Raw genomic sequence first — 24,067 nt, forward strand, 5'->3', positions numbered from 1 at the left:
TAAGATCATATATTATCATAATTGACTCATACAAATAGTCTTCTTTTCTGACGTTACCAATCTTAATTGACCCGTTTTAATTAAGTCAATTTAATTTCTTCGCCTATTATATACTTTTTGATCTTGCTTAGAGTCAACCCATTGCTTCTTCCCAAAAACATAATTCCAAAACCAGGCATTAAAGTAATGATTAGGGGAGAGAAATTTTGTATTAGTTAGGTAAAACAACAAAAGTCACGAGATGAATTAATTAAGAACTCAATTTCTTTTTTAAAAAAATAAAAAATAAAAAAGAAATCCCTTGTTGGAGATTTAACTTATAATTAACTATATACATATGGGCTCAATCGAATTAATTAATAATCAAATCATCTCTCCTTTTGTGTTCTTCTAAAAGATTAATTGTATTATACATATTGGCTTTTTGTAGTGCTTCTTATTCCGTCTTATCTGCAAATTACTCTTAAAAAATGAGGATTTGTTCAACCACTAATACAATATTCTAAAATCAGAGAAGTTGCTCATGTAATTATTCTATAATTTACAAGACATTCCTTCTTTTCTAATTAGTTATAATAATTAATATAATCTTTCCTACTTTAATTTATATTTGAATCTTTGAGATTTTGTTATGTTACTTATGTCATTAGATTTGTTAGGGCATGTTAACAATGTTAAATAACCCGCTCTTTTTCAAACAAAAAAAAAAAATGTAAAAACGGAGAGATATCATAGTAAATTTATTATCATTGTCTAAATGAACACAACTCAATTGACATACAAATGTGTGATTTTGGTTTTCTATACATATTTTATTAACAAAAAGAACCTTAGTGTATATTTACGCGTATTTTTCCTATGTCACAACCGCAACCTTATACATGATTGAAAAAATATTGTATTATTCATATAGTTTTTATGCTGATGGGAAATGTATAATAATTTTCATCGATGAATACGTATTATTCAACAACACTCACACATACCACAAACGAGATAGACAAATATGATTTTATAAGAAAGAGACGTATGAATGTTTGTATGTATATGGATTACTAAAAATATTTAAAAGAGTCTATTGTTGTTGCCTATCGATTTGTAGAAAGTAGAAAAAACATCATTCCTTGTCAAGTTGAATTTGCTTTGAGACATCCAATAATCTGGATCGAACAATCTTAGGCCCACTTGATTTTCGGACAAATCCGTGTTTGAGAATTTATATGTTCTGGGCTGTATAATATTCAGGCCCATGTTTTATTTGGATACAACATTGTAGGTTTTTAGTTGGGCTTCAACCTTTGCATCCCAGCCCATATTATTGATAGTGCAAATAATGGAATGTTTTCTTAATCATAGAGATATCATTAACAAAGTATTTGAAACATTTCTGTTGTCTGAAGGATTTTCCTTTTTTTTTTGGATACATTGTTAAAGAAAACAATCTCAGATCAAAGTCAAAGCACAAACAAGACATAACAAAGAAAAACACAAAAGAAACACCCGGAAAGGAATATTTTTTAATTAGAAAAATTACATAATTAACCTATTATATTATCTTAAATGGAAAAGATGCTATTTATTCTCAAAAAGAAAAAAAAAAAAAAAAAGTAAAGGGAGAGAGATTATAATTAAAATGGAAGAACAATATTGTGGAAGCAAATAGATTGAGGGCGTATATCAAAGTATATTTTAAGAGTAGCAACATTTATAGATGATATAAATGAACATAAAAGAGATTATGATTATGTATAAAATTTGGTGTTTGGATTTATGGGAAGCCCAAGCATTATATAAAAAATGGACTACCAAAACGCAGTCGTATTGAGTTTTTGGTAAAGCCCCGTTCCTTGTATATTACATACCTTTTACCTCTACAAACCCTAAACCCTAAATCTCCCTGTTTCTCCTCAGTTGAAAATATGTCTTCCTCTTCCCTCTTCCGTCGTCTCCATGGCATCTTCAACCATTCTCGTTCCCCCACACGCATATTCAACAAACCCAACCTGTCGCTTCCTTCCTCAGCTACCAAAAAATCCAACAAATCCCCAGCCGCAACTCCTCTCACCGCCGAACAAGGTCTTCAAGAGCTCGCTAACAAGTTTATTAAGAACTCCGAGTCCAAACTATTTCGCCGCAAGAAAGGTACCTATGATTATACAATTCGCCTTCTTGCTGTCCGTAAAAGTTTTTCCATGATTGAAGATATTATAGAAGCCCAGAAGAAGTATGAGGACATTAAAGACGAAGGTTTTGCGACCCGCCTCATTATGCTCTATGGGAAAGCGGGCATGTTATCTCATGCGCGCAAGTTGTTCGATGAATTGCCTGCACTGAATTGCGAGCGGACTGTTCGGTCTTTTAATGCCCTTTTGTCTTCTTGTGTTAATTCCAAGGAATTTGATCAAGTTGAGAAGATTTTTAGGGAGGTGCCACGGGAACTTTCGATAGAAGCAGATGTGAGATCGTATAATATTGTTATCAATGCTTATTGCGAGATGGACGCTTTGGATAAAGCCATCTTGTTCTTCAATGACATGGAGAAGAATGGAATGGAGCCAGATTTGGTTACATTCAATACGCTTTTAGCTGCACTCTATAGAAAGGGTCAGTTCTCAGATGGAGAAAGCATCTGGGCTATGATGGAAAGCAAGAACATTGCTCCTAATCTAATAAGTTACAATGCGAGGTTGCGAGGAATGGTTCTAGAGAAGAGAATTCAAGATGGGATTGAGTTGCTAGCTGAAATGGAGGAGAAGGAAATCAAGCCAGATGTGTACAGTTACAATATTCTGATTAAAGGCTTTTGTGAAGATGGGGATTTGGAGGAAGCCAAAAAATGGTATGACAAACTGAAGGAGAGTGAAGTTGTTCCAAATGCATCGACTTACGCGACACTTCTCTCCTTGCTGTGCGAGCAGGGTGATTTTGATTTTGGACTTCAGCTGTGCAAGGAGGCCATTGATAATGGATTAGTTTTTCATACAGCGGAGGTGCAGCGTGTGGTCGATGGATTGGCTGAAGATTCCAAGATGGAAGAAGCAAATGACCTTGTGGAGCTCTACAATTCTAACAGTAAATTAAAATTCAAATTGAAACTGCCTCAGAACAGCACTTGAAAAGATGGTTTTACTTCTGTGTGACTTCGGCTTCAATTTTATCCTGTTTGTTAAATTGACCATCTTGTTCTTCTTCTTGAGTGGGAAATTTGATTAAAGAGGGATCTGAATGTATTTTTTTATGCTTATTATGAATCGTGAATTAGGAAGAAAGTTATTTTTTTTTCAAGTCTTGGCATCGGGATGAGAATGAAACTAATGGAAGAATAATTTCATCATTCTGACTTCACAGAATTATGATACAATTGTAGCATGAGAATGAATTGAGATGAATGGTGGTACATTACGTATCTCCACATCCTCCACACGGTCTCGCAACCCGTCTCCTTCCAATGCTCTAAGAACATCAGACTTGTCATCCTCAGTGACATCAACCACACCCTTTGGTTTTGGAGTATCCAGTTCATCCATTTGGATCTCCACCACCTTTGCTCTTCTCAAGACTTTCGCAGTTTCATCAGTGTCCCCTTTTGTTCTAAGGGGCAAGTGACTTTCCTCTTAAATTGACTCCAAAGTCTAAATTTAAAATAATTAAAGCTAATTAATTTAAGGTAATTTATTTTAATTTATATGGATTCGAGTTAATTTATTGTTTAGGTTTCATATAATTGTAATTGTAATTAATGCAGCCAATGGTTGTTCTATAACGTTTGATATTAACACTTGTATGAATTATGGATAACAACTATTATTTAAAGATATACTCGACTCTCCTATGTAGTCATTTGTAAATTTAATTACACTAACTAATGTTTGAAATTTACTAAATAATGTATTAAGGAATGAAAAATTTAGTGTAAGCTTCTGGCCTCTCTAAGCCTTAAATTACAATTTGAAACTTATGATAGTTTTTTTAGTACAAATGGTGGAGGAATTTGGACCAGCATAATTTGAATTCGAGATTTTTTTATTTTCAAATAGACAAGTTTTTGTTCCCACTAAACAAAACTCATGTTGGTATCAAGTGATCATATAGCAAAGAGAGAGATTAAGAAATGAGGGCGAGCATGATAGATCGAAAAACTAATTTGACCAACCAAACTGAAGTCGGTCAGAAAACGAAAGGGGTTAGTCAAGGTCAGTTTCAAGAAGTTTCAAAAAATATTTTTAAGTGTTAAACTAACCCAACCCTTATTCATTAGTGTCGAGGTCGGTTTGATACTTATTAAACTGACTATGGTCCCCGATTCCAATCGACCAATGAGCACTCTTATTAAGAACAATGAAAGGGTTAAAACTTAATTGAGAGTTGACTATGGTTATTTGTAATCTGATTTAATATAATACAAAGTTTATTTCATTGATAAAAACAAGTAATTGTAAACTAAACATATGTTTCATGTTTAAAATGAAACTTATAGTAAATAAAATCAAATTTTAAACAAGAAAAGTTATTTAAAAACTAGATACATATAACGTTCTTTCATGTTTAAAATGAAATTCTATTAAAGATACGATAAAAATATTGATAAAAACAATTTTGACAATAAATGATTTAGTTAGTATGGACGTAAACAATATTTATGAAAAATAACGTAACTTGAGATTTTTGAGATAGAAAATTCTTTAGATATGAACTTGACATATTTTTAAACCATAAACTGAAACTAATACCAAAATATATGCGTGTGTATTTGACGAATTAATTACCGTCTAATGATGATACTATTGGATCAATTGAAGTGTAATTAAAGGTATCGTCAAGGACATCAACCATTTTAATCTTTACATTAGAATAATTGCAACTATTACAATACAATTTTAACCGAGAAATTATATATTCAGAAAAGGGATCCATGACAAGATATTGTTTGGTAGGAGATGAAAAAGTTGGATTATGAGTTAGAGTGTCGTAAGTGTATAAATCAAAATAATTTTACAACGAACAATAAGATACATCTTTTAACGATTCAATAAAATGGGAAGGCATTTTATTACTTCATAAAGTAGAATACACGTGAATTTTGCTAAAAAAATCAAAAGAATGTCCTTGTATGACATATATCAAAATCAAACTTAAAACATGATATATATACACACACACACACACACCTACCTGATCTTCCTTAAAGAGTTCTTTGGATTTATGGGAGGCCAAGCACTATCCAAAAATCCAAAAATGGGCCATTAAACAACAACAACAACGCCGTCGTTTTGGTTTTTGTTAAAGCCCGTCCCTTATTACACACCTTTTACCTCAAAACCCTAAACCCTCTGTCACTCTTCAGTTGAGAAAAATGTTTTCCTCTTCCCTCTCCCGTCGTCTCCATGGCATCTTCAACCATTCTCGTTCCCCCACACCCAGATTCAACAAACCCAACCCCTCGCCTCCTTCTTCAGCTACCAAAAAATGCAACAAATCCACCGCCGCAACTCCTCTCACGTCCGAACAACGACGTTTTCAAAACCTCGTTGACAGGTTCATTAAGAACTCCGAGTCCAAACGATTCCGCCAAAACAAAGGTAAGTATGATTATACAGTTCGCGTTCTTGCTGTCCGTAAAAATTTTTCCATGATTGAAGATATTATAGAAGCCCAGAAGAAGTATGAGGAGATTAAAGAAGAAGGTTTTGCGACCCGCCTCATTAAGCTCTATGGGAAAGCGGGCATGATCTCTCATGCGCGCAAGTTGTTCGATGAATTGCCTGCACTGAATTGCGAGCGGACTGCTCAGTCTTTTAATGCCCTTTTGGCTTCTTGTGTTAAGTGCAAGGAATTTGATCAAGTTGACAAGATTTTTAGGGAGGTACAACAGGAAGTTTCGATAAAAGCAGATGTGATATCGTATAATATTGTTATCAATGCTTACTGCGAGATGGACGCTTTGGATAAAGCCATCTTGTTCTTCAATGACATGGAGAAGAATGGAATGGAGCCAAATTTGGTTACATTCAATACGCTTTTAACTGCACTCTATAGAAAGGGTCAGTTCTTAGATGGAGAAAGCATCTGGGCTTTGATGGAAAACAAGAACATTGCTCCTGATCTAATAAGTTACAATGCGAGGTTGCGAGGAATGATTCTAGAGAAGAGAATTCGAGATGGGATTGAGTTGCTAGCCGAAATGGAGAAGAAGGAAATCAAGCCAGATGTGCACAGTTACAATATTCTGATTAAAGGCTTTTGTGTAGATGGGGATTTGGAGGAAGCCAAAAAATGCTATGTCAAATTCAAGGAGAGTGAAGTTGTTCCAAATGCAACGACTTACAAGACACTTCTCCCCTTGCTTTGCGAGCAAGGTGATTTTGATTTTGGACTTCAGCTGTGCAAGGAGGCCATTGATAATGGATTAGTTTTTCATACAGCGGAGGTGCAGCGTGTGGTTGATGGATTGGCTGAAGTTTCCAAGATGGAAGAAGCGAAGGAACTTGTGGAGCTTTACAATTCTAATAATTATTTAAAATTCAAATTGAAATTACCTCAGAACAGCACTTGAAAAGATGGTTTTACTTCTGTGTGACTTCGGCTTCAATTTTATCCTGTTTGTTAAATTGACCATCTTTTTCTTCTTCTTCAGTGGGAAATTTGATTAAAGATGGATCTGATTGTATTTTTCTTGAGTTTTTTTATGCTTATTATGGATCGTCAATTAGGAAGAGAGTTTGTTTTCAACTCTTGGCACGAGGATGAGAATGAAACTAATGGAAGAATAATTTCATTGTTCTGACTTATCAGGATTATGACACAATTGTAGCATGAGAATGAATTGAGATCAATGATGGTACATTTTCAAATGATAGTGTACCAATATCAAGAATTAATTGAAAGAGGCATTCAATATCGCACACAACTTGCTCTTAATTCGATACCAAGGCTTTCAACTATTTTTCGTAGAGTTTGGCTCGCCGCAAGGCATCTAAGGCTTCACCTTGCTTTCCCAGACGTTTCAAGTTCACTGCCTTCACCTTCTCTACTTTGATACGTTCCTCCAATCGACTTCTTTCGAACTTTGTATTTTCCTTCTTATCCGTGCTTACTTTTGGTGGTGGCTTTAACGTTTCTTGACTTCTAGATATGCTCGGAGTCGAATCTTCCAAACCAATAACTCTCAAAGCAGAGAGCAGCTGAGGATCAAAAATGTCCTCAACACTTATATCTTATACATGCTTTTCTCCACTTGCAGATGATTTTGTTGAGTCGGTTAACTGCTCTAACTGAGTTTCAATGGCCTTGGCCTTTTCAAACTCTTCATCAGCTTGTTGTGTTCGACCTTCTCTACTAAATTTCAAATGTGCTTGGTTTCTGTTCTACAGTTGCTAGATTCCTTACGGTCAGTTGATAGTACATTGTTTGAGGAAATTGACGAACTTTGTGAAGTAAGTTGAACCCGACCATTGTTTCCCTCAAGAGATTTCTTCACGAGCTTCTGACAGTCTTCCCTCTATCTTAAATGCAACTGCCTTTTTCTTGCGAGCCAAAACTTCTTGGCGCAGGGAACTTTCGTTGCTCTGAGAATTAGAGTCCTGATAGGAGCTGTCCGCTTGGTAATGTTGTTTCCCTTTATGATGAATTACAGTGTCTTGGTTTACGATGCTGAAATAATCTGTGTACAAACAGTAGAAATTGCCTGGGATCCAGACTCTGTGGAAAGGCCAACATTAGTCAACACATCGGAGTGAGAGATTGATTGATCATCTCGTCGTCCATTGCCTACATGAAATATCCAATTATTTAAAGTTAAATATGTATTCACATTCTCACCAAGTTGATAATTTGAACTGAAAGCTTCAGTAGCTTATCTTACCTTCCAAAGATCTATTTCTACCTGAAGTACTTTCTCTGAATGAGGCTCCACGCTCTTTAGAAAGGTCAGATATTTGTCAAAATTCTGCAAACGGGAATGAACTGAATTGCCTTCGGAAAACTTTAAATCCATGGACAGACGATCTGGCACTCCATCATTTGCTTTGAGACCGTCTCCAACTTGTGCTGATGCATTATGTATCTCCACATCCTCCACACGGTCTCGCAACTCATCTTCTTCCAATGCTCTAAGCACTTCAGACTTGTCATCCTCTGTGACATCAACCACATCTTTTGGTTTGAGTATCCAGTTCATCCATTTGGATCTCCACCACCTTTGCTCTTTTCAAGACTTCCTCAGCTTCATCAATGTCCCCTTCTCTTCTAAGGGCAAGTGCCTTTCTTCTTAAATTGACTCCAAAGTCTAAATTTAAAATAATTAAAGCTAATTAATTTAAGATAATTTATTTTAATTTATGTAGATTCTAGTTAATTTATGTAATTGTAATTGTAAGTAATGCAGCCAAGGGGTGTTTTATTACGTTCATATTAATACTTCTATGAATTATGAATAACAATTATTATTAAAAAAGTATACTCGATTCTCCTATGTAGTCATTTGTAGAGCTAATTACACCAACTAATAATTGAAATTTACTAACCAATGCATTAAAGAATATATGAAGCATAGTGTATACGGACTTCAAGGTCCTAGGAATAAAATTTAGTGCAAGCTTTTGACCTCTCTAAGCCTTATATCACAATTCACATCTCATATAAATCATTTTCATGAAACTTAGATAGAAGTGATGATATTTTCTTAGTACAAATTGAGGATGGAGGAATTTAAACTCACATAATTTAAACCCGAGACTTTTTGGTCTTTAGATAAACAAGTTTTTCTATTAGTTGAACTAAGCTATTGTTGGCATCAAGTGAAGATATAACAAAGGGAGAGATTAGGAACAATGAAAGAGCTAGCGAACACTTAATTGATAGTTGACTATATAGTTATTTGTAATTTGATTTAATAAAATACGAGGTTTATCCCATCGATAAAAACAAGTAATTGTAAACTAAACATATATTTCATGTTTAAAATTATTATAATAAATGTGGCGATAAAATCAAATTTGAAAACAAGAAGAATTGTTTAGAAACTTGATAGCTATAAAAATATTGATAAAAATAATTTTGAAACAGAATGATTTAACGACAAAAAAACGATTATAAAAAGTAACATAATATGAGATTTTGAAATTTAAATTAAAACTCAAAGATAAAAAGTTATTTAGATATGTATTCAGTTATGTTAAAATATTTGCGTATGTATTTGAAAAATTAATTACAGTCTAATAATAAAACCATTAGACTAATTAAAATGTAGTTAAAGATGTTGTCAAGAACAACAACCATTTTCGTCCCTATCATTATCATTGTCACAATTATCACAATACAATGTCAAATGAGAAATTATATATTCAGAAGAGAGATCGATGACAAGAAAGTGTTGTTTCGTAAAAGGGATGAAGAAAGTTGGACTACGAGTTAAAAAATTTCAACTTGAAAATTAAAATCTGTTACTAAAACTAAATATTAACTATATGAAAATGAAAATTAGAAGAAGCTATATACCTGATTTTGCTTAAGAAGTGTTTTGGATTTGGGCCATTAAACAACTAAAACGCCGTCCTTTTACTTTATGGTAAAGCCCGTCCCTTATTACACACACCTTTTTACCTCTGTTTCTCTTCAGTTGAGAAATATGTTTTCCTCTTCCCTCTCCCGTCGTCTCCATGGCATCTTCAACCATTCTCGTTTCCCCACACCCATATTCAACAAACCCAACCCCTCGCCTCCTTCTTCAGCTACCAATAAATGCAACAAATCAACCGCCGCAACTCCTCTCACCGCCGAGCAAGGTCTTCAAAAGCTCGTTAACAAGTTCATAAAGAACTCGGAATCCGAAAAATTTCGCCGCAAGGACAGTATTTATTTTTCTACAGTTCGCCTTCTTGCTTTACATAAAAAATTTTCCATGATTGAAGATATTATAGAAGCCCAGAAGAAGTATGAGGAAATTAAAGAAGAAGGTTTTGCGACCCGCCTCATTAAGCTCTATGGGAAAGCGGGCATGTTCTCTCATGCACGCAAGTTGTTCGATGAATTACCTGAACTGAATTGCGAGCGGACTGTTAAGTCTTTTAATGCACTTTTGACTTCTTGTGTTAATTCCAAGGAATTCAATCAAATTGAAACAATTTTTAGGGAGGTACCACAGGAAGTTTCGATAGAAGCAGATGTGATATCGTATAACATTGTTATCAATGCGTGCTGCGAGATGGACGCTTTGGATAAAGCCATCTTGTTCTTCAATGACATGGAGAAGAATGGAATGGAGCCAAATTTGGTTACATTCAATACGCTTTTAACTGCACTCTATAGTAAGGGTCAGTTCTTAGATGGAGAAAGCATGTGGGCCAGGATGGAAAACAAGAACATTGCTCCTGATCTAATAAGTTACAATGCGAGGTTGCGAAGAATGGTTCTAGAGAAGAGAATTCAAGATGGGATTGACTTGCTGGCTGAAATGGAGGAGAAGGCAATCAAGCCAAATCTGGACAGTTACTATATTCTGATTAAAGGCTTTTGTGAAGATGGGGATTTGGAGCAAGCCAAAAAATGGTATTACAAATTGAAGGAGAACGAAGTTAATCCAAATGCATCGATTTACAGGACACTTCTCCCATTGCTTTGCGAGAAGGGTGATTTTGATTCTGCACTTCAACTGTGCAAGGAGTCCTTTGGTTGTGGAATAGTTTTTCTTGCAGAGGAGGTGAAACGTGTGGTTGATGGATTGGCTGAAATTTCCAAGATTGAAGAAGCTAAGGACCTTGTGGAGCTCTACAATTCTCATTCAATTTTCAAATTGAAATTGCCTCAGAGGAGCACTTGAAAATATGGTTTTACTCCTGTGTGACTTCGGCTTCAATTTATCCTGTTTGTTAAATTGACCATCTTTTTCTTCTTTTTCACTGGGAAATTTGATTAAAGAGAGATCTGAATGTATTTTCCTTGTGAATTTCTATGCTTAGAAAGAGTTTTTTTTACCTTAAAACTCTTGGCACCAGAATGAGAATGAATCTAATGGAAGAATAATTTCATCATTCTGGCTTAACAGAATTATGACACAATTGTAGCATGAGAATGAATTGAGATCAATGATGGTACATTTTCAAATAACAATGGACCAATAGGAAGAACTAATTGAAGGAGGCATTCAACATCTCACACAACTTGCTCTTAATTCGATACTAAGGCATTCAACTTTTTTTCATAGAGTTTGGCTCGCCGCAAGGCATCTAAGGCCTCTGCTTGCTTTCCCGAACGTTTCAAGTTCACTGCCTTCATCTTTTCTGCTTTGATACGTTCCTCCAATTGATTTCTTTCTAACACTGGATTTTCCATCTTATCAGTGCCAGCTTTTGGTGGTGGCTTTAACGTGTCTTGACCTCTAGAAATGCTCGGTGTCGGATCTTCCAAACCAATAGCTCTCAAAGCAGAGAGCAGTTGAGGATCAAGAAAATCCTCAACACTAACATCTCCTGCATGCTCTTCTCCACTTGCAGATGAATTTGTAGCGTTGGTTAACTGCTCTAATTGAGTTTCAATGGCCTTGGCCTTTTCAAACTCTGCATCAGCTTCTTGTGTTCGACCTTCTCTACGAAATTTCAAAGCCTGTCGTTTGTGCTTGAGTGACTCCTGCTGCAACTTGAAGCGGTCACGAGCAGACATTGGTTTCTGTTCCATAGTTGATGGGCTAGACTGCTTCTCAGGTGATGGTTTCTGTTCTACGGTTGATGTGCTAGATTCCTTTCGGCTAGGTGATGGTACATTGTTTGAGGAAATTGACGAACTTTTTGAAGTAAGTTGAACCTGACCATTGTTTTCCTCAAGAGATTTCTCCATTAACTTTGCGTGTCGAAGTTCTTCACGAGCTTCTGACAGTTTTCCCTCTCTCTTTAATGCAACTGCCTTCTTCTTGCGAGCCAAAACTTCTTGGCGCAGGGAACTTGTGCTGCTCTGAGAATTAGAGTCCTGAAAGGAGCTGTCCGCTTGGTAATGTTCTTTCCCTTCATGAACTACAGTGTCCTGGTTTACAATGCTGAAATGATCTTTATTTGTAACAGTAGAAATTGCCTGGGATCCAGACTCTGTGAAAAGGCCAACACTAGTCAACACATCGGAGTGAGAGATTCGTCCATTTCCTACATGAAATATCCAATTATTTAAGATTAAATATGTATCCACATTCTCAGCAGGTTGATAATTGGAACTAAAAGCATCAGTAGCTATCTTACCTTCCAGAGAACTATTTCTACCTGAAGTACTTTCTCTGAATGACGCTCCGAGCTCTTTCGAATCTAAACGGTCTGATTGGTTAAAATTCTGTAAACGGGAATGAACTGAATTGCCTTTGGAGGACTTTAAATCCATGGACAGATCTGGTACTTCGTTATACACTTTCAGACCGTCTGCAACTTGTGCTGATACATTATTTACCTCCACATCCTTCACACGGTCTCGCAACTCATCGCCTCCCAATGCTCTGAGAACTTCAGACTTGTCATCCTCAGTGATACCGACCACACCTTTTGGTTTTGGAGTATCCAGTTCATCCATTTGGATCTCCAACACCTTTGCCCTTCTCAAGACTTCCTCAGCCTCATCAATGTCGCCTTTCCTTCTAAGGGAAAGAGCCTTTCTTTTCAAATTTAGAACCTCTCTTTGAATTTCACTTCTACTTTGTGGTGCAGTGACATTGGTTGTAGAAGATTGGTTACTAGATGGTTTTGCATCCTCTTTAACTGGATTGACCTGCTTAATTACTGGTGCAACATCATCACCATTCCATCCCAAATTCTGTAGAACAGAGAGTAATGACGGATCACTCATATCTTCCTCTGTGACATCACAATCATCACCTTGATTGACCAACCTTCCAGAAGAGGCTTTGCGATTGTCCTCTTGGTTCCCACTATAGGCAGCAGTTCTAACTCTATCCCTACTTTCTATCTCCTCCATCTCAGCCTCTAAAGCTTTGGTCTTTAGCAGCACTTCGTCTGCTGCCTCAGTCTCCCCTTGGCGTCTAAGAGAGAGAGCCTTTCTTTTCAATCCCAAAAGTTCTCTCTGGACTTCAGCCTTTTTTCTTAGTGGCCTAACTGCGTATTTAGGAGCATGATTTGCAGATGACTCACTTGGTTCCACATCTAACAAATCATCTTGTTTAGAGGGCTTTGAAGGAACCAAATCATCATCTTTGTCATTCCAACCTAAATTTTTAAGAACAGAAAGATACTCGGGATCATGCATTTCTTGATCTGTTACATCTTCAACCACTTCCACATCTAGCAAGTTTTTATTGAGATCCTCAGAGAGCAAATGTGGATTTTTAGTCTCAACACCCACCTCTCTGCCATTCCCCCTTGAAGCTTCAGCCGCTTGTTCAAGTTGGTGCTCCAGGACCTTGCATTTGTTCAATTCTTTTTCTGCCTCATCCAACCTTCCTTCCCTTCTCAAGGACAGGGCTTTCTTCTTTATAGCAAGAAGCTCTTTCTGGATGGCTACTTTACTTTTCGAAGGAAGTTTAGGAATCATGACTTCTGTCGTTTCAGTACTGCCACCGCCTGAAACATGCTTATCTTCTTGAGATCCGAAGTTCTCAAGGTCTCTCTCAAGTATCTTGGCTTTCTTAAGCTGTTCCATAGCCACTGCAATATTACCTGCACGCTTTTGATTAAGAGCCTCTCTTTTCAAGGAAATTATTTCACTTTTTATCGAATCCCTAGTACTAGAAGAAGGTTGGGGCTGAGTGCTTTCAGCGTTATTGGAATCTTCAGTCCAACCTAATGTTTCTAAAGCAGCAGAAATTTCAGGATCTTCCATGTCCTCATCTGTCACTTCGAAGTTGATGTCAGAAATGATAGTATTAGCAGCCCCTAGAAGGTTATCAAGATCAAATTCGAGATTCTCCTTGTACTGAAATGAAATATCTTCATGCTTATTATCATCCAAACTACGCACCAATGCAGATAGCTCATCATCTGACTCATCCTCAGCTCCAGCCAAGAGCTCTTGTTCTTCAAGCTGCTTTTCTAAAACTTTGGCTTTCTTAAGTTCTTCCTTGGCTTCCGTTAGCTTGCCTTCACGTTTCAACATTAAAGCTTTTCTTTTGTGAGCAACAACCTGGGTATTATCAATGCTATGAACACCCTTAGCTTTGTCGGTCTTTTGTGAGACCCCACTAAGAAGAGAAGATAGCTCGCCCTCTAAACTCATTGTAGCTGATTTTTTATCCTCGGCATGGAGATCCATTTCAGACCATCCAAGTTCTTTGAGTTCAGCATTAAGATCATGCTTTTCATTACTACTTTGTTGATTAAGTTTCATTTTCCTACCAGATTCTTTAGAACCAACATTTTGGTCTTCACATGCATTACTGGATACTAGAGCATTTCTACGGCTTCTTCTTATGGAAATCTCCAAAGCATCAGCTTTCCTCTCGAGTTCTTTTCCTCTCTTAAAAGCTTTTAATGCTTCCTCAGATTTACCTTCTCCTTTAAGAACTCTATATTTCTTTTTTTCATCTAAAGCTTGCTGGCGCAATTGCTCCGGACTGCTAGATTCCATTTTATTCTCTAGACGATCTGTTAAGCTACTGGATGCCTCTCCTTCCCCATGGTCTACGAACTCTTCACCAGCAACAGTCCTTCCACTTGAAGAACTGTTGCCATTTAATTCTTGCACTGAAGATGATGATTCCTTTCTATCACTACCAAGAATTTCAGCCAAAATGTCATCCTCAGGCTTTGTCGATTTCAAGCTACCTACACGATAAATGGAGAGAATAAAACTCTTTCAGAAAGGCAAACAGAAAGCGAGAGAATCAAGAATGACAGACGATGTTATACGTGGGAATGGTAAGCGTGCTTTCTGAACCTAACATACACAAGAAAGAGAAAGTAGTTCTTGTCAATGCATTATACAAAAGCCTAAACACATTCAAATTATACAAAAAGAAACAATATTTTTCATTAATTATTGAAAGTAGAGATGAAGAAAACAAAAGGAAACAATACTCTATTAATTATTGAAAGTAGAGATGAAGAACAAACACCTGTTTTATGTGAAAACTCTAGTTCAGGAAGAAAAACCAAGGTGCAAATCTTTTTTATTATTTTCTTATATAACTAATGATATAGGGGAGCATTATTAGTTGGGGAGGAAACAACAATACAAAGTTTGGACATAGGACCTCAGACCACCTGCTCTGATACCATATTAAAGCATCAATTCACCTAAAAGCTTAAGCTGGTGGTTGAAGTCAAATTTAATTATATATCACTAACGAGGATAGAAGTAGAAGGAAAATTTCAAAGCTTGAATCATTCCACAAAAACCACCCGATTTCCTTTGATCTCCATGAAGACTTGATGAATACTATATCAAACTCTTCCCTTTCAGTATCTTGATTTACAACCAATTTTGGATTTAGATTTTTCAGAATTTTCTTTAAAGCCAAACGATTAGATTTGTCTGCAAGACCTTCCATATTCCATGAGATGATCTTCATACTGAAAACATAATTTGTTGCCAGCAATTAAGGATGAACAAAGAGGAGACTTACACAATCGTAGAGCACAAGCATCAACAATGGAGGAAAACTTAGCAGGAATTGGAAACCTGGTGAACCTTTTCTTCTTCTGATCTTTGAAATAGACAAACTAAAGCTTTCCCATTATTTTCTTCTGAAAAAACCACCTCAGAATCTGACTCCAACGCAATATCATCTAAATCTTTGCTACTTACACTGGAGACAAATCATTGTTCGAATTATACTGAGAAGAAGAATTATTTTTAGGAACTTGACCTGTGAATTTGAAACAAAGATAACCGACTGATTTAAACTACGTGAAGGAGAAGACTCCTTAGAAGGAATGCAGTTAACCTTTGAGGGCAGATCCAAACTCTGTGCGGGATACTTGCTTAAAATAAATCGTAGTTTACTTCAAGTATTGTGGATGGACGTGTAAAACAAAACTTGCAAGAATAGTGAAGGGGAAAAGCTGAAATAAACCTCTCAGTTATCACTCCACCAGATTCATCTTTTTTGCTCAAATGAACAAACTTCTCAACTTTCAAAGGAGTAGAAAATTCATCAGATGAAATAAACTTTTCACCTTCCGAAGGTCTTAGTTCAAATTTCATACTTCTACAAATTTAATTACGGAAGTACAATGATTACAAAGAAAAAAAAAAAAAAACTCGTAGAACAATTGGCTTCATGATACACTCATACCTCTTCCAGTTCTGCTTTTGTGTCCATGCCGAAGCTCAAACCTTGCAGCTTCTTCTAGCTTCTTGCAAGGTTCGCATATGCGCACAGGAGAATCACCTTGTCCACGCAAAACCATTCGATGCTGCGTGCAACTATTGCAAAATATTCCCCCGCACCTCCGACAATGATGCTGAAAACCCAGAATGCATACGTACCAAAATAATTAACAAGTGGTATCAGATATCTTCAGTAAGATACAGCGTTCAAATTTTAATAAAAAAAATTGAATTCCTTATTAAGAATCTAGCCTTGTTCATTAGAGCACCCGTATCATGATTCATCGGTCATCTTGATTTTAGCCCTAGTGCTTGTTGTCTAATTCAAACCAAGACAATCCCTTACACTTATATGCAAAGAAACCGTCACTTAGAGGAATGAAAGAAAAAAAAAAAAAAAAAAAAAGAATCATCCACACAGCTGAGCAGAATAGAATTAAGTAAGACGTCAGAGGATACTATCATGATGACCTACACACACCGTGCTTCAAAAGAAAAAAAGAAGAATTTAAAGATAGAGTATGAAAAAAAACCAAAGATTAGAAGTAGAAATAAGACAGACCTTGCGATTGATAAAGGTGAACTGAGACGAACATCCTTGACAATGAGAAGCATCCACCACCCAGTTGTTCCCTCGAAGAGATGGCCTAGCCGGCAATCCGATCTTCTCCAACATCTCGGCTACCGGAGATAATTAAAATCCGAACGATATCAAATAAATGAAAGATCTGATTAAAGCCACCGCTTCGAAGATCTTCGATTTTCCTTCAGAGTTTTTCTCAGACTGGAAATTGATTAAGACTTCAGAACTAGAAGGACGAAAAAGTGGCTATCGGAAAAAGGGAATTGTAAAACCGAGCGACCGAAACGACGACTTTGGAGCCATGGACGAAGTAATTGTTCGGAAAGGAGAAGGACTCGTAAGGACGCCGTATGGAATGTGTCCCAAGTCCATATTTGACGGCTCAATTGACGTCGTTTGTTTTGTAGATAACGGGATAAACGTATCTGGGCCTCGAATATGGGCCTCCACCTTTGCAAATGGCCACGTCGTAAAACCATATCGTACTAATTCGTAACGTTTGCCCTAAACCAAATTCAAAGTTATAATCCGACCCTCAACCCATCCAACGAACCCAAATTTAGGGTTCGAATTCGTAAAAATTTGAAAATTTTAGTGCCAGATTTTGAGTTTTGTTCCCCTGTTTCTTTCCCAAAACCTAATTCTTTTGTAAGACCTCCGCCTTCTTCTTTTTCCTACCGACCTTCTTCCCTCATCCTCATTTATCCTTCACCGGCGACGGCGACGGCAACGGCAAGGGCTCGTTCCCACCAGCCAGATTTTGACGATTGAAATGTAAAAATTACATTTTTATTAAGTTGGTTTAAATGCGTTTTGATTCTCGAAACACTATGGTTGTAGGAGCTTCAAACAATAATAGGGTATATGTTTAGAAGTAATTTTAGTAATATTATTCTAGTGAGTGATTTGAATCTGATTATATAATTGTTTTAATATTTAGTTTTACACTTTTTCAGAGGTAATTCTGAATGATTTGAAGGTTTTTTTTTGTGATTATTGTTTGTTTGTTTTTGTATATATTGGAAGTTTGATGGTACGCTGGATTGGGAGGAAGAGTTTTGATTACTCAAATTTAGTTTAGTTAATGTCAAAGACCCGAATTCTAAAAATAATGAAAACTAATGTTAGACACTCTCAACATCAATTTGTTTGAAACACTGTATTGTTGGTGCAGCAATGAGTAAATCACAAGGGCCATCATCACTCAAGAGAAAAAGGCCAGATTTGAGTACGAAAAATTCCTCTGTAGGAGCTCTAATTGGGCAAGAAAAAGTTCTCTATGACCTAATTTGCAGCAAGCAAAGCATGGGGATTTGCACTTTTGACATGAAAAGAGAAACAAAGTTTGCCGAAAGTGTTGTAACAAAATCCCTTAAGTCTCTTCAAACCAAAGGCCTGATAAAGATAGTCCAACACTATCAAAACAAAGGCAAGAAGTTCTACCTATCTAACGACTTTGAACCAGCTAAGGAATTAACCGGTGGTAACTGGTATCGTGACGGGGAGCTCGACAAAGACTACATCAATACTCTCAAACAAGTTTGTGCAAGAATGATACAAAGGAAGAAGTTGATGACCATTGAAGGGATTGTGGAGTCTTTCAAACAGAGTGGAGCTTTCAAAGTAGAGTTGACAAGAGAACAAATTGAAGAGATTGTAAATGCTTTGGTGTTGGACAATCAAGTGACGGAAGTGAAGAGCTCTGGATTTGGTGAATTTGAATTTATTCCAATTGGGAAGATTTGTTATAAGTATTGTAGTCAAGGAGGCCTCAAAGGGGAGCCTAAAACAGGGGCAATGGCTTCCATTCCTTGTGGAGTTTGTCCAAGGATCACTCATTGTACCCCAAATGGCATCATTTCTCCTGCTACCTGTGTCTATTATACCAAGTGGTTAGATTTTTAAGTTAACCATTTTGAAAATATACACATAATGTGCATATGAATTTGAACTTGTCTCAAGTTGTGGGACTGATTTCTGTTTTCTTTTTATTTATATATATACACATATTACAGTGTGTTTGGGCTAGCTTACATACTAATCTATCTAGTCTTTCAAGTTATAACATTTAGATGAAGGAAACTTTTAAGATATTAATCTTAGATAAGTAACAAACATGGATTCAACTCATGATTTCTTGATTGTCATCTCTCTTATTTACATATTATTCTTATTCTTATTGATGACTGATAGGAGCTTCAAGCAATAATAGAGTATATGTTTAGAAGTAATTTTAGTAACATTTTTCTAATGAGTGAATTGAATCTGATTATATAACCACTTTAATATTTAGTTTTACACTTTGAAAAAGGTAGTTTTGAATGATTTGAAGGTGTTCTTTTTTCTGTGATTATTGTTTGTTTGTGTATATATTGGAAGTTTGATGGTAGCTGGATTGGGAGGAAGAGTTTTGATTACTCAAATTTAGTTTCGTTAATGTCAATGACTCGAATCCTAAAAATAATAAAACTAATATCACACTCTCAACATCAGTTTGTTTGACATTAGTGCAACCAAATTTGGATTATCCCTTAAGAAAAAACACTCTCGAAGAAATGAGTATCCTGTTATTGTTTGAATACATGGTAGAAAGCAAATTATTAGACAATCTCAACATCAATTTGTTTGAAGCACTATAATGTTGGTGGCAATGAGTAAATCACAAGGGCCATCATCACTAGAGAAAACGGCCAGATTTGAGTACGAAACATTCCTCTGGAGAGCTGAGCTCTAATTGGGCAAGAAAAAGTACTCTATGACCTAATTTGCTGCAAGCAAAGCATGGAGATTTGCACTTTTGACATGAAAAGAGAGACATGCTTTGGATGCAGCCCACAAAGCACATACACCTAAATATTTCTATTTTGTAAATCGATATAGCATGAACCCTAGAAATATTAAAAAAAAGTTGAGAGATCATTTGTTTATCTGTTATTCCTACCATGTCACTCACTCACGAGTCACCTACTCTAGGGGCGAAAATGCCAAAAGAAAAGAGAGAAAAAGCATAGCAACCAGGATGTGGAAAGGGGCTGGACATTCCAATAGGTGCAGCCATGAGTATGGACCTTCAAAGACGACCATTTTATTCTCCCTTCATCCATCTCTTTCCAACCTTTTTACTCTATTTTCCCATCCTTTTTTACTCCCTTGTTTTATTTCTAACCTTGAATTCAACATACTTTTATTTGAGATTCATTTCCTTTCATTATAATTCACGTCTACAAAATTATCCATATATTATTAAAGGATTATGATATAGTCGATAGTTTTGCATTTCAAAATGTAAAAACACGATTAAAGTATCATTTTGGTTGAACATTGTGGTTGGTTTTTTAAACGTTATATTTTATTATAAAATTTAATTTGGAAGAGGAAGTTCAAAATTTATTACATAGACCAAAATTGTGGAACATACGAAAACGACCAAAATCGTATTTTAAGCTTTAAAAAGTCATAAAATAAGATTCCCTAATTAGCGTTTGAAAGTTAGCACGAAGCAAGGAAGTACAGCTTTAGAATCAAAGACATAAAGCTCTTCCCGTTTCGAACTCCGACCCGTTTTCCCACCCGACAAATCCAACCCGGAATTATCACTCTCTTCGTCTTCCTCAATCCTACCTGCAATCACTCTGCACACCATTAAAGCTTTTCTTAACCTCACATCTTCATTCATCGCAATACCTTCAAAGGCTTTTCCACTTGTTGCACAAGTAAACGCGCCATTAAACCCATGTCTTAAAATTTGGCAAACTCCACAGTTCACTAAGTTGCAGAGAATCTGAGAACCATCGGCGGCCGATAATGAGCAAGCAATCGTTGTCCCATAGAACCTCAAGAGCTCGTTTCCATCGACTAAGCAACGTGGGTTTTCATTCTCCAGTTCTCTCGCTTTGGTTTTCACCATTTCTCTGTAGACTTCAAAGAGAGACTGAGTTCTTGGGGAACTGTGGACTTTGAAAACCTTCTCAATGTGATGGGATTTTGACATGTGCCAATTTCTTTTGCAGATTAGTTCTATCACTCTCCTCGATGAATCCCCCTGTAATAATTCTCTCACTGCAACATCAAAACTAATCCATTATAGTCTACAATTTGAAGAGTTTGAGCAACAGAGGAAACAGTTTAATCTTTCATTACCAGCATGCTTGGAAAGATGATGCGATTCCAGTGCATCCGAGTTCTTAAAAACCCCGCCACATTCTTGGCAAATCAATTCGTAGCCATCATTGAATTGGCTATGAGAAGTTGCAGAATAGGCATGGCTATTTCTTGTAACAGAAATTTTGTGGAGTTTAAGACGGGGTTTCTCTTCATGAGGAACAAAGAAGTTATCTCTTTTAATTTGGGATTCAATTTCATGGATCATGGTGTGGAGAACTTCACTCATCGCCAATGATCTCGAGCTCGATCGTGGCGATGGCTTCTGTGAGTGTCTTTTGCTTCCACAAATGATGTCTCTAAGGTTAGATTTGGACCTTAAACATCCAGATGAATCTCGTTCTGTTCTTTCCTTGGAGTTTGAATCTCTAATCGGTTCTGGCTCATGAACATCGTCACAAAGGAATGATTTGCTGCAGGATAATGATCTCTTCAGAGTACACCAAACTTCTGGCATTCTACAGTGTTAATCTTGCACTGAAACTCCTCTTTGTTTTTTGTTCTTCTAGTCTCTAATGGTTTCAATCTTCTGAGAATCCCTTGAATTTGTCTGCCATTACACTTTAGAAAGGAAATTAAAACCAATTTTTCTCATAAAAATCCTTCTGTTTCTGGTACCCTTTTCCCTAATGTTCTCCAACTTCTTTCCTATCTTGAAATACCCACAAAACGAATTATGTAAAGGAATTAATGGGTTTCGAAGCAGTTTTCTTCACAAAAAGTAATTTGCTTTATTTTGATACTGCATCGTTTTCAACTTTCCTACTTTGCAATGTCATTTTCTCTTCCTATCTGAAAAATACAATGATTTTTCTGGAGTGAACTGCCGCCATTTTCCAAACACAAGAAACAAGATGACAACAATTGAGGAATATAGTCAACTACATACACTGCCACCATTTTCCTTAAACGACCAAACAGTCCAAACAAGTTGCAGAGACATTTTTCATCATGGACAGCAGATTACAATTCAAGCAAGAATAATCAATGGCCGTAAACAGTCTCGAGCAAAGAAATCAAAACCAATACTCGGCTGATCAATTTCTGTAGTGATTGCTAAACTGCAGCCGATGATCCCTTCCTCCTCTGCTCGGCTCGTGCTATTCTCCAACTTTAGTCTGCGGATAAAGTACAGAACTTGATGAAATAAGCACACGAAGTTTGGCCCTATAAGTAATGTGGATGAATGCGAAGCCTTTGAATCAAATATTTTCCTACATACTTGTAGTGTGTAAAATGCGTAGCCTTTGAATCACAAGTCATTGCGCCATTGTAAGACTATTGAAGGTATCTCTCAGATAATGACATGAAATCAAACCACTTTCCAACTTGACCCAAGTCAGAACTCTCATAAGTTCTATTGATGACGATAACAACACAAACAGTGGGATAAAAAAAAAAAAAGAGAAACCCTGTTCTTTTAACTGTGTTATATTCCAAAGAGCTTTTTGATGGATTAAAAAGCTCGAAGAAGGCGAGATAAAGATTAGGGAGGCATTCAGAGAAGGATACTCACCCTGCACTGCTGGAGATGCCCAACTTTCCTTGCACCCTGTGACAAGAATCAGCATCTAAAGATAAAAGGAAGACGCAGGGAAAAAATTTTAGAGGAGAAAAGAAGCTTTTACAATGTTGCCACAGCTAAATCTAAGGCATCACACATATAAGTTTATTAGCCTACAAGCTGGCTTTCCCTTTATTCGTATTCCCTCCTCGTAATCTAGACCACTTATAAAGCTTTCTTGACAAAGCCTACAGTTCTTGCCTATGGTTTCTCCTCAACCTCCTTCTTCACGTAATTCAATTGAGCTTCTTCCATTTGTTTCTGCCAAAATGAAGAAAACTTACGGTATTGTTGTCTGCATCTTGATTATTATTTTGGATGTTACAGCAGGAATTCTTGGAATTCAAGCTGAAATAGCTCAAAACAAGGTATACCGAAACTGGAATGAAAATTATGTACCGATATATTATATATATAATATATTTGTCATGGATATGGTTTTTTATTTCTTTCCAATTGTATTATGTACTCTTTGACAGGTGAACCATTTCAAAATGTGGATATTTGAGTGTAAAGACCCAAGCTATAATGCTTTCAAGCTAGGTTTGGCTGCAGCCATACTGCTTGCCCTTGCTCACGCCATTGCCAACCTGGTTGGTGGGTGCATTTTTGTTCGATCTGCCCAGGACTACAAAGGATTATCCGCTAACAAGCAACTTGCTGCGGGTTCACTCATATTTGCATGGTAACAGCCTTACTTTCCCCCTTTTCAAGTTCAATCCTTAGTATGCAATTTCAGAGATCTCCAAAAGTTCTAATAGACTTAAATTATCCAAACCTTGTTGAATCTAATGTTTTTGAATGACGATTACATCAGGATTGCGCTAATTGTTGGGTTCTCCTTGCTCATCTCTGGGGCGATGTATAACACAAGGTCGAGAAAGTCATGCGGACTCGCACACAATCAACTTCTGTCTATAGGGGGGATTGTGTGCTTCGTGCACGGCCTGTTTGCAGTTGCTTATTATGTTTCTGTCACAGCTGGACAAAGGGAGGATACAAAGCCACCACCACAAGGGAATCCTGCCGTAGCTACAGGCCATGTTTAGCTCTTTGATCTTCATGTTATCCTAAAAATGCAATCAATGAACTTCACTTCAATTTTTCAGCCGTAAGATTTTGTGAAATGGACTGCTTTCAAATTCTGCATGTTACTTCAACTCGTAGCTAGATACTAAATTCAGGAAATTGTTCTCCTTGCAAAATATAAAATGATATCCCTCGCGAAGTTGGTCATTATCTTGGTTCGAGAACTCTGAGGAAAGGAAGAAATTTCATTTTATAAGAACTACTTAGTAACATGAAATTTGAAAATGACAAACTATAATGAATTGTTTGAACAAAATATAGGATTTTTTTAATATAAAAGGTTGTTTGGACAACATTTTCAAGTTAACTTTAGAAGAACCTGTTCGTTAACCATTTCACAAGAGTTTTGTATGAATATAACTTTAGAAGAACTCTGTGAAATGTGCGTAAGATCATGATCTGCAGACATTAAAAAA

At 36.5% G+C, this 24,067-nt stretch overlaps 7 protein-coding genes across 8 annotated transcripts; 5 read left to right on the forward strand and 2 right to left on the reverse strand.

The window, feature by feature from the left end:
• Window positions 1-1,919: 1,919 nt before the first annotated feature.
• LOC103484574 (pentatricopeptide repeat-containing protein At1g55890, mitochondrial-like) lies at window positions 1,920-3,116 on the forward strand. The gene has a single exon (XM_008441715.2). It carries the CDS (start codon window positions 1,920-1,922, stop codon window positions 3,114-3,116), a length of 1,197 nt encoding a protein of 398 aa, XP_008439937.1.
• Window positions 3,117-5,353: 2,237 nt separating this feature from the next.
• On the forward strand, window positions 5,354-6,553 carry LOC103485315 (pentatricopeptide repeat-containing protein At1g55890, mitochondrial-like). The gene has a single exon (XM_008442866.3). The coding sequence runs from the start codon at window positions 5,354-5,356 to the stop codon at window positions 6,551-6,553; it is 1,200 nt and encodes a 399-aa protein (XP_008441088.3).
• Window positions 6,554-9,562: 3,009 nt separating this feature from the next.
• LOC127150521 (pentatricopeptide repeat-containing protein At1g55890, mitochondrial-like) lies at window positions 9,563-10,816 on the forward strand. The gene has a single exon (XM_051088374.1). The coding sequence runs from the start codon at window positions 9,563-9,565 to the stop codon at window positions 10,814-10,816; it is 1,254 nt and encodes a 417-aa protein (XP_050944331.1).
• A 183-nt stretch (window positions 10,817-10,999) lies between these two features.
• Window positions 11,000-17,180, reverse strand: LOC103484575 (uncharacterized). Its single transcript, XM_008441716.3, has 4 exons — window positions 16,817-17,180; window positions 16,220-16,388; window positions 12,222-14,747; window positions 11,000-12,128 (listed from the first exon to the last, which is right to left on the reverse strand). The coding sequence occupies exons 1-4, from the start codon at window positions 16,928-16,930 to the stop codon at window positions 11,164-11,166; spliced, it is 3,774 nt and encodes a 1,257-aa protein (XP_008439938.1). The 5' UTR covers window positions 16,931-17,180; the 3' UTR covers window positions 11,000-11,163.
• Window positions 14,702-18,870, forward strand: LOC103484577 (uncharacterized). 2 transcript variants are annotated; one of them, XM_051088628.1, is made up of 2 exons: window positions 14,702-14,840; window positions 18,012-18,870. In XM_051088628.1, exons 1-2 carry the CDS (start codon window positions 14,759-14,761, stop codon window positions 18,740-18,742), a joined length of 813 nt encoding a protein of 270 aa, XP_050944585.1. In that variant the 5' UTR covers window positions 14,702-14,758; the 3' UTR covers window positions 18,743-18,870. The 2 variants fall into 2 exon arrangements, with proteins under 2 accessions (XP_050944585.1, XP_008439941.1); XM_008441719.3 differs by lacking the exon at window positions 14,702-14,840 and adding an exon at window positions 17,341-17,611.
• Window positions 18,871-20,312: 1,442 nt separating this feature from the next.
• LOC103484579 (uncharacterized) lies at window positions 20,313-21,455 on the reverse strand. The gene is made up of 2 exons (XM_008441721.3): window positions 20,978-21,455; window positions 20,313-20,896 (listed from the first exon to the last, which is right to left on the reverse strand). Exons 1-2 carry the CDS (start codon window positions 21,453-21,455, stop codon window positions 20,313-20,315), a joined length of 1,062 nt encoding a protein of 353 aa, XP_008439943.1.
• Window positions 21,456-22,543: 1,088 nt separating this feature from the next.
• Window positions 22,544-23,798, forward strand: LOC103484578 (protein DESIGUAL 2-like). Its single transcript, XM_008441720.3, has 3 exons — window positions 22,544-22,930; window positions 23,042-23,247; window positions 23,380-23,798. The coding sequence occupies exons 1-3, from the start codon at window positions 22,766-22,768 to the stop codon at window positions 23,609-23,611; spliced, it is 603 nt and encodes a 200-aa protein (XP_008439942.1). The 5' UTR covers window positions 22,544-22,765; the 3' UTR covers window positions 23,612-23,798.
• Window positions 23,799-24,067: the final 269 nt, after the last annotated feature.

This window comes from Cucumis melo, chromosome 8, assembly GCF_025177605.1.
Source record: "Cucumis melo cultivar AY chromosome 8, USDA_Cmelo_AY_1.0, whole genome shotgun sequence".
NCBI classification, from domain to species: domain Eukaryota; kingdom Viridiplantae; phylum Streptophyta; class Magnoliopsida; order Cucurbitales; family Cucurbitaceae; genus Cucumis; species Cucumis melo.

Bases quoted from the DNA above. Each gene is read 5' to 3' on its own strand.
- LOC103484574 (XM_008441715.2), top strand. From the start codon at position 1,920: ATGTCTTCCTCTTCCCTCTTCCGTCGTCTCCATGGCATCTTCAACCAT.
- LOC103485315 (XM_008442866.3), top strand. From the start codon at position 5,354: ATGTTTTCCTCTTCCCTCTCCCGTCGTCTCCATGGCATCTTCAACCAT.
- LOC127150521 (XM_051088374.1), top strand. From the start codon at position 9,563: ATGGTAAAGCCCGTCCCTTATTACACACACCTTTTTACCTCTGTTTCT.
- LOC103484577 (XM_051088628.1), top strand. From the start codon at position 14,759: ATGGAGAGAATAAAACTCTTTCAGAAAGGCAAACAGAAAGCGAGAGAA. The intron at 14,841-18,011 runs GTAAGCGTGCTT...TTGTTGGTGCAG, and splicing joins CGATGTTATACGTGGGAATG to CAATGAGTAAATCACAAGGG.
- LOC103484575 (XM_008441716.3), bottom strand. From the start codon at position 16,930: ATGTTGGAGAAGATCGGATTGCCGGCTAGGCCATCTCTTCGAGGGAAC. The intron at 16,389-16,816 runs GTCTGTCTTATT...CTGGGTTTTCAG, and splicing joins TCACCTTTATCAATCGCAAG to CATCATTGTCGGAGGTGCGG. The intron at 14,748-16,219 runs GTATGAGTGTAT...TTTATCGTGTAG, and splicing joins CAAAAGCAGAACTGGAAGAG to GTAGCTTGAAATCGACAAAG.
- LOC103484579 (XM_008441721.3), bottom strand. From the start codon at position 21,455: ATGCCAGAAGTTTGGTGTACTCTGAAGAGATCATTATCCTGCAGCAAA. The intron at 20,897-20,977 runs GTAATGAAAGAT...TTGATGTTGCAG, and splicing joins TCATCTTTCCAAGCATGCTG to TGAGAGAATTATTACAGGGG.
- LOC103484578 (XM_008441720.3), top strand. From the start codon at position 22,766: ATGGTTTCTCCTCAACCTCCTTCTTCACGTAATTCAATTGAGCTTCTT. The intron at 22,931-23,041 runs GTATACCGAAAC...ACTCTTTGACAG, and splicing joins CTGAAATAGCTCAAAACAAG to GTGAACCATTTCAAAATGTG. The intron at 23,248-23,379 runs GTAACAGCCTTA...CGATTACATCAG, and splicing joins GGTTCACTCATATTTGCATG to GATTGCGCTAATTGTTGGGT.